At 44.9% G+C, this 9,094-nt stretch overlaps 1 protein-coding gene across 1 annotated transcript; it reads left to right on the forward strand.

Moving 5' to 3' along the window:
* The first annotated feature begins 720 nt into the window (after positions 1-720).
* LOC139649539 (UPF0450 protein C17orf58 homolog) lies at positions 721-4,670 on the forward strand. Its single transcript, XM_071525967.1, has 5 exons — positions 721-793; positions 1,677-2,348; positions 3,034-3,120; positions 3,717-3,908; positions 4,483-4,670. The coding sequence occupies exons 1-5, from the start codon at positions 721-723 to the stop codon at positions 4,668-4,670; spliced, it is 1,212 nt and encodes a 403-aa protein (XP_071382068.1).
* The last annotated feature ends 4,424 nt before the right edge of the window (positions 4,671-9,094 follow it).

Genomic DNA, 9,094 nt, shown 5'->3' on the forward strand with positions numbered 1-9,094 from the left:
AATAGAATATAATGTGGAACGGTCTCACCCAAAGTTCTATTTCTCTTTTTTATTCTGCAAATAAGAGCAGTTAACGAGTGTATCTTTGTGTCTGCGGAAGATGAATTGGATTTAGAACACAAAATATATCAGAATGCGCCATGCCCCAGCATCATGTAGGCTACTTCTTCAGTCCTGAAGAGGGCAGTAATATATCAGGGCATGCAGGAGGACTCGAGTCTGAATGAAAAGGTGAAGACCACAGCAGCAAAAGCTATTGATTTGTTATTGCATGCCACAACTGCTTGGGTTGAGATTTATGACTAACAGAACCATGTTGTGTCCCAGCATGGTTTGCTGAATATCTCTGTTTTCCATGCAAGGTGTTTATGTCTGGTCTTCCCTTTTATTGTTGCTTAATTTCAAGGGTTTATCAGCTGGTCTTCAGCTTTTAAACAAACCAGTGTTGTTTATATCCACACAGCAGACAATACCTATATAGAGCCATATTTTCCCTCTCATAGGCTATAATAAAGCACAAAGGGGTCTTCTTTGCAATCCATTTATGAATGAAAAGTGTGTCTGATGTCATGCCCAAGTGTTTATTTCTGCGTTTGGGACGTCCCGCCTACCTTTCCATCCCATCCCCTCTCATTCCTATAAGCCGGGCCCATATAAAAACTCCCAGGAATCCCGACACTGTAGCAGACCTCAAAGTGTGTCCCAACAGAACCAGTCAGGATGACAGGGATTACTATGCTCCTCTTGTTTCTCGTGTTTCCTCTTTCCAAGACAGAGGAGCATGTTGTTAATGGTGAGTGTAAACCGTTTTATCTGCTGGGATTCTTTTGCTCTCATTCAGAAAACGTGAGGATTTGTAGTGACAGACAGATTATTTTTTAATTTGTTGGGAAAAACAGGTGCACAAATATATATTTTTCCTATATCTATTTACAAAACATTTTATTCACATTAACTAAAAGCTTTACACTTTTGATGAGTTCTATGAATGATGCAAGTACCAATTTCCTTACTGCATTCCCCACTGTTGTAGTTTATTATTAGATTATTTTTTTCTTTAGCTTTGTGCTCAATATTGTGGAATCTGTAACTTTGAAGGTCACTGATTACCATTAAATCTCTGTTTCCTGTTACAAATAACTCTGAAAATCCTGAAAATGAGATAGACTCTTAGATCAAGAGCATTTTGTTTGCTCTATTCCCCATTGGAAAGATTACAGGTCAAAGCAATTATTCCTAATGATTTGGATTAAAAAAGATGATTAATAGTTGACACTGTCTTACTATTGATGGACTGAGGACTTTAATATCTCGGGTCTTTGTTAAGTTTCAAAAGTATAGTGACTCTAGATCCTAATCAGGTTTCACTTTTTCAACCCAAGTTAAAGCCATATTGCACTAAGTTCTCATCTGGAGATAAAATTTAGTGGAACCATAGATAAATCTCCATGTCCATGCATAAAAACAAAATAAAAACTACTGGTCATGGTAGTTCCAAGACATTAATTAAGCTAAAACTATTTTCCTAAGAAATTAGAAAGAAATGCAGAAAGTTTCTCAGAAGATACACAAAGAATTCACAGACTGATGAATCCATGTGATGCAGTAAGACCATTAGTAGGCCTATTGCATCATGTCACATGCATGAAATGTCTAACGGGAGTGCGTGTTTCCAGAGCTGTACACCCTGATAGAGAAGGGCCAGGGCGGCTTTTCGGACCCGGCTCCCGGCAACCAGAGCCGGCTGGGGGCGAAGGAGCCCTCGCTGCCCATCAACGAGCTCCTGGAGAAGAACAGCAGGACCGGGGACACCAAATACTCCCTCCACCCGCTACCCTCCGGTGTCTGGCCGAAGCACGGCGACCTGGGCCCCGTTCCTCGCCACCACGGTCCCCACAACAAGAGCAAGAAGGGCCCCAAGAGCGACCGTCTGACGGAGCACAACAGCGAGAAAACCAGAGGAGAGGCCGCCGGTCTGCTGCCCAAAACCCCGCTGACAGGAGCCGCAGCAGCCGCCGCCGCCGCCGGCAACCGCACCGCGCCGAAACTCACCCCGGACCAGCACTCGAACGTCGCCCCCCCGCAGCAGGGCGAGCCGGAGGGCCACCCCAACTCCCGGCCCAGGGGTCAACCCCACCAGCCCGCCGCCCAGCCGCACTCACCGCCACACCCCGCCCCGCGCAGGGAGCCCCCTAACCGGCGGCTGGACCCGGAGGAGAACCGCCCGGGGAAGGCCAGTCTCTACCAGTCAGGTGTCGGGGGTGCGAACCGAAACAACAGCCGCCCGTCGGTGCTCTTCAACCGGCGCTCCTCCAGCCTCCTGTACCAGTTTGACATCCTGAAGAGAGGTAGGGGAGGATTTGATTTATGCTCACACACACACACATGCTCTCTCTCACACACACACACACACACACACACACGTCTGTGAACGTCTGTGAACACGTCTGTTTGTCTGTGAAGTTAAATGAGTCTGGACTACATGAGTGGCAAGCTGGAGGCCCTATAATAAAAGTGGCTGGCATTAAAGATGAGTTAACTTTAGCTAAACTGCAATTAACACAACCAAAGTTGTATCTGTCCTTGTAAAAATTCATCAAAAAATATATTTACAGACAGTTCACGGAGTTCACACTCTATGTGGGGGAGCTCAGTGACAGTGACAGATTTCTGGTAGTTAGTTGACGTCTCCTGCCACTAATTACCGCTTCTTCCCTCAAGTCTGGCTCTGAATGTGTCTCTTTGTGTCTTGGGAGCCAGAGGTTATAATGATAGAAATGCAAAAACAAGTGAGATCAGTTTTGATACTATAATTAAGTCAGAAAATGTAACGCGGATGTGATCCCATCCCATCTCATCCCACCCCCCGTCCCCGGTCCCATGCTGAGCAATGCGACGCCTGGGTTTTGTAATGACAACCTTGTCCTTGCTAATGACACTGGAATGGGAGTCTGGCTCCATGCTGGCATGGCACAGTCACTTTGTCTTTTCTTCTCATCCCTCCATCCTGTCCTCTGCTCGTCTTCTCCTCAGAGTCTGACTTCACGCATGATGCCTTCTGTATGAGTGAGTGCAGGAAGGAGAAGGAGGAGAGAGAGTATTACTGCTACAGTGAATTTGGTAGGTATCCTATGATGGACGAAGCTAGATTTATGATGTGGCCATTCCTCTTCAGCCTGTAGTATTTGCTGGGGAAATGCAAGTGAATGGATGGGGAAATCAATCAATTGGGGCCATAATGATTTGGTAATTAAATGATTTTCTGTATTTTTTCATGGTGTTTGTGGGTAAAGTTCCATATAGCTCCATCCATCAAATAATTAACAATCCATAACTGCTGTATGGCACCAACCATCCAAACACTGTCAACCCATCACTGGCTTTGTTTAGATGATTTATTGATTAAAAGAATGACAGTATATGACAGGTAAACATGAATTTTGCATATAATTTTGAGGCTATGAAAGTTTGTTTACATTTATGATGTTAGGAAACACTGGAACAACAGAGTCTTGTATTTTGAGTTATGATGGGTTAAGAAAGTTCGGAAAAAATTAGATTTCATTCACAAGTTAAACTCCTAAATACCTAGTACCCAGAATTTAAATGATTACGTAACTTCTACCCTGTATCTTTTAACCCATGGGCATGATGGTATACATTTCCTCAATTTTGATGCATGAAGATGTTTTTCATGTCTCCCCTATCTGAAACAGCCGTCAATGGGATCGTTCATGACATCGATGTGGTGCGTAAAGGAATACGCCTCATCACGCTGATGGTGAGCAGCGATGGCTTCTACAAGATGAGTCGTCTCTACGTGACCCCAGACAGCTTCTTCTTCAAAGTTCGCCTTCTGGTCCTGGACACCTACAAGTGCAGCAAGCCCTGCCCAGATCTCAAACTTGGTAAGAGAAACAAAGTCGTCCTGAAGCCTTGTAAGCCTAAATATCGACTTTAGTTTTAGGGTTGCCGGTTCAAACCCGGAATCTAGACGGGCTGAGAAATTCTGCTTGTCGGAGGTGGAGGAGTCAGACTCTCCCCTCCCTCAACAGCCACTGTCAAAGTGCTGCTGGTTTTGTCACTGTTGGGGAAAAACCTTGTATGTGCAGAATGTTGACTTCTCAGAAACTAGGAAAAACTGCCTTGTTATCAGCTTGACCACCATGAAATTTTGAGTTTATCCAGTGGGATTTTGAATGGGTTTCATGAGCCCAAATATCATAGAATGTTCTCCAAGATCATCTTCAAGATCAAAATCATATGCTATGGTACATGATTGTGGAGTTTTATACATTACTAATATCCTATTAGTAATGTAGGATCCATGTGTGGGATGAGAATTGTGTGTTTTCCTGAGATCATCAAAAACGGCCACTGAGAATTTTGCGAACTTGTGAGAAATGTTCTTTTTGTGGACCATGGGTTTGTTTCCACTCACCTCAAATGAAACACACCATCTCCCCCCTGTTTGTTCCCAAGGGAGCAGATACATCGTAATGGGTCAGATCTACCACCGGAGGCGCCACCTTCCCAACGACCTCCTGACCCTGCTGGGGGGTAAACTGAAGCCCGGGGACGGCCTTCTGCGAAGCAACAACTACGTCAAGAGGTTCAACAAGCGGAGGCACCAGAAAGCCCTGGAGGCCACCCGCTCCAGGTGCAGGTGAACGCAAAACAAGACTATCGCCCCCCCCTGCTGCAGGGGAAGAGACATTGCAGCCGCTCCCCCGAAACTGACCTATAACTATTCCTTCAGCGTCGCAGGAGAAAGAGGAGATTTTGAAGAAGGCGAGGATTTATTTTCATATGGACTGCTACGATGTATCATAATCCAGGTTGATCTTTTTTTTTTTAACTCATTTGTACAGTTCCTGAAGTACTGGCTTGTGCTCTCTTTGATAGAAAACACAAGCATGAGTTTGCATGAAATGTTTTTTCCATGTTTTTTGTTTGAGGTATCAAGCAAGGGTGTCCACTTCACCCAATATAGTTTTCTCTAAATGGCTGAATTTAACAACTCCAGTTAAAACTCTTTAAGCAAGTTGTCTCCTCACCTAAAATTAGCATGATTATGGGCATTCATTCATGTCTGGTACATGAAATCACTCAATTACAGTAGCACAGGTGTCACATTGGCTTCTCTCTTTGGCTTAACTGAAGCAAACTCCTCTGACATTTAGCATGAAGTGAGTTCAATCGTTCAACAGAGTAATTCAGGTGAAGGAATCGTTTTGACGCTCTTACGAAGTTGCATTATTTTTCAGCAGCTTGTTTCAGCAAGCAAAGAGGCATTTTTCTCACATTTATTCAAGCGTGTGAATCAAGCCTGTATTTGTCCTGAGCAAGAAATACTGCCAGGTCCAGCCTCTTTAGTCACGGTATGACCCAAACACACACACACACACACACACACTCAAAGGAAAGATTATCTGTTTAATGTTGTTTTCCTAGCTGTCAATTTCCCTCCTTTGGAACGTCTCTGGGTATTGTGGGTAAATTGAATCCCAAATCCAAAACTACATTTTTTGATAATCTGTGTTAAATGAATTTAACACATTATGATATAGTGCAACTTATTTTCTGTGAAAAATTTCCATGTGCCGTTGACTGTGGAATGGTCACACAAATTGATTTCCTTGGCACAGATCCAACATGTTGAAGCTTCTTGACACCTTCGATCGCTCTATGAGGCTTCTAAAACGATATGAACGCGAAACGTCGTATGGCACTGATTAGTATTGTTTTTCGACACCCAGCCCTGTGCATGACATGTCACTGTGGTTGTTATTGGGAAACAGGAAATGCACTATTATTGTTACAAGGGCCAAGGGGAGGGAATGAAGGGCCTGGAAAAGCAGCAACAAACCCCAGTGGAGGAGGAGGAGGAGGAGGAGCAGGAGGGAGGGGGCAAAGGGAGAGAGCACAGGACCTTTGCTTGTCATGAGAGCGGCTTATTTTCCTAACTTTAATTATGTGTCCACGATGAAATGTCTGCCTGAGCGGACTGGGACATCAAAAGGGGGCCTGGCTGAATGAAGGAGGGGGGTGGGGTGGGGTGTTTTTGTAGGGAGCAAGCCATAAATCTAATCGCAGGAATCTGATCCTCTCCGCACCTGGACACATGACTCGGAAAAGTGCCTCCATCGCAGCTCCTCCTTGGAGCGGTGATGCCAGCACTGGCTCTTGTTTGCTTGCTTACACACACACACACACATACAACACATACCCCTCTGGGCGGGCCAAAGCTCAAAGGAGGTATTTAAGCATTTAGGCAGGATCAGAGAAAGTGGGAGGCAGGGGGGCAAGGTGAAAGAGGGGGGAAATATAAAAAAAAAAAAAGCAAGAGGGTTATGTAAAATGACACAGGGAGGGAATTGAGGGAGAAGGGGTGGGGTGGGGTGTGTGTGGGGTCTGTCTTCCCTCCATTCCTAATGGGACATCATTTTTAATCACAGAACCCCCCCTGGCTTGATGTTTTATCCTGAGCTCATGCTTGTACAAAAGGGAAAAGATTTGCACTGAACGCTTACGTTGCTTTCCTATACATGAACCCAATAAAGATGTGTATTTGTTTTGTACTCAACGGCTTTATGTGTCATTTGTCTTTTTGACGACTTTGAAGCATTCCTGCCTGTTGCACACGATCTCTAAATCACATACATCTGAAATATTGATCCGCATTATCATTGCTGGTGATAGAGAGGAAAGTCCAAAGTAAGACGGCCTAATTGGGGTTTTAACAACCATGGGAGAGGAATTACTTGGGGGGATGTTGAGGCCGGTTGGTCGGCGGGTTCCCAGGCTGGAGGAAGCCTCTATCTGGGATCAGCGCTGGAGGGAACAGATGCAGGCGGGCAGGAAACAGGAGCCTGCTCCCATCTCGGCTACCATCGCAGCGGGAGGACATTCCTCGTCGGAGAGAGCGAGAGAGAGAGAGAGAAAGAGAGAGAGGATGTGAAGGGGAGAGAGGGAGGTGGGAATATCTCCAAGTTGCTTCCTGTGTGACAGCCGCTAAGCCACAATGGGGGGGGGGGAGATGAGGATGGTGGATAGAAACCAATTTGGGATTGTGGTCATCATTTAGTGTCCATGCAAGCTTCTGGATTCATTTAGCGGTTTGAGAGTAGAGAGTAGAGAAGAAAGAGAGAGAGAGAGAGGGGGTGTGAGAGAAGGGTCAAAGGTCAACCTTAGAGGTAGCTCTTGTGTGTCCTGCTGGTAATTTGAACACAAGAAGAGTGTGTATGAGTGTGTCGGGGTCATGACCTCACTTTCCCCTGAAAGCCCCACACACACACAATGGATAGGACCCAAGCACTGAACACAAATGGAAATCACAAGTTGTTCAAATGGGGGATGAGGTCGACTGAGCGAGATAAAGTTTGTTTTCACTGGACAAGACAATAAAAGACAACACTTTAGAAAACTGGTGTCAAAAACATTACTTTATTATCTAGGATGAAATGTCCTATCAAGTACAAAAGAGAATCTCTTCGGAGTCGCCGCAGTCTGTTAAAAACATAGAGAGTACTTTTATCCCCGGGTTACGTTTCTTCAACATTACTCAAAAAAACATGAGAATTTTTCATCGATATGAATAAATAATACAAGAAACGCAATGCCGATATAGAAGGTATGCAGAACTGGTTGGTTTCTTACAAATAAAAAAAAAAAAAAAAAGACTCTTTACAAGAGTTAACCGAGTCACTCGTGACCCCGTTCGAAACCGTTATGCACACAATATGCAGCACTTTTAATATAAAGGGCAATCTCACCTAAATGTGGCGTTCACTTCAATTAAGAGAGAAAAAAATAGACAGTTAAAATATACAGGCGGGCTTAGTTGCTGGTTCAAAGAGAGAAAAATAAAAGTTTCTACTGCTCTAAAAATCTCTCAGCTCTTCATATATGGACAGCCATAATATACAATAGAGGTTACAAATAGTGGACGAAGCGCACAACATCATCAGATTATAAAGTGTGTGTGTGTGTGTGGGGTGTGGGGGGGCAGGAAAGTGAAGGGGGGGCAAAAAGATGACAGGACGCCACACAATCTCTCGACCCGGCTCACCCTCAAAAATAAAAACAACCGGACGAGTGAACCTGGAACGTTTTTACTTCTAATTTTGTTTTAATTCAGTTCTCCACAGATCTACTTAAGACGCATGCACACAAAACTATAAATGCTTCTCATAATTGCTTCCTTCCTCAGAAGAAAACAGCAATGGTACGATAATCACGGGGATTAGAAAAATGCTCCCAAATACGCTAAAAATGCCGCTATAAAATTTTCATACAAACCCCGTGGTATAAAGATTTCCCCCCACTACCCCCCCCCCCCCCGCTCAAAAGTTTAGTCCCAGACGCGCGAACCGCAGACCGCAACATAACTGAGCCCGACGCTGAGTGGAAGAAAAAAACAAAAAAACGCCATTATCCAATTACCGAACCATGCTTTGAGGGCGAGTTCTTTGTTTCGAGTCGAGAGACAGATGCGAGCCAACCTGTCAGCTTCGATGGGGGGGTAGGGGGGGGGTCGACATATAGACAGGAGAAAGACTTGGAGTTGTGACAGGACAGTGTGTGTGTATAGGAGGGGGGGGGTTCTACTTGCCCTTGACCCCCCCACCCCCTCCGAGCTGGTTAACATTCTTTACTTGCGTTTTCAGATGAGCGTCCAATGTGAAAAGGTCAGTTAAAAAAAAAAAAAAAGGGGGGGGTGCTGGCGGATGTTTCCCCCTCTGGAAATGTACAGTAAGGTTAATGCGGACAAAACGAAGACCCTTGAGTTATATCCCGTACAGGGTGACGGCGATACGACACGAAAATATTCAGCTCTCGGGTTTTCAGAAAAATAGTGCAGCTTTAATTACAAATGGAGCGGTTTTTTTTTCCAGCTGTGAAGTGTTAACACTGACCGACATTCAGTTTGGAGATGCCACCAGGTGGGTTTCGTAGGCCTGGTTCATGCTTCTGGCGTGCCCAAGAAGTCTAGTAGGCCTACTTTAGTGGCGCTGTAGGAAAACTCAGCTCTTCACATCCCAACAAGAGAAAATAACACCCTGGAATTGAGCAGTAGTTCCCATCCGCCTTG

This window comes from Centroberyx affinis, unplaced genomic scaffold, assembly GCF_046629955.1.
Source record: "Centroberyx affinis isolate AG114_WGS23_722 - 3 ecotype Tasmania unplaced genomic scaffold, CSIRO-AGI_Caff_v1 ptg001371l_1, whole genome shotgun sequence".
NCBI classification, from domain to species: domain Eukaryota; kingdom Metazoa; phylum Chordata; class Actinopteri; order Beryciformes; family Berycidae; genus Centroberyx; species Centroberyx affinis.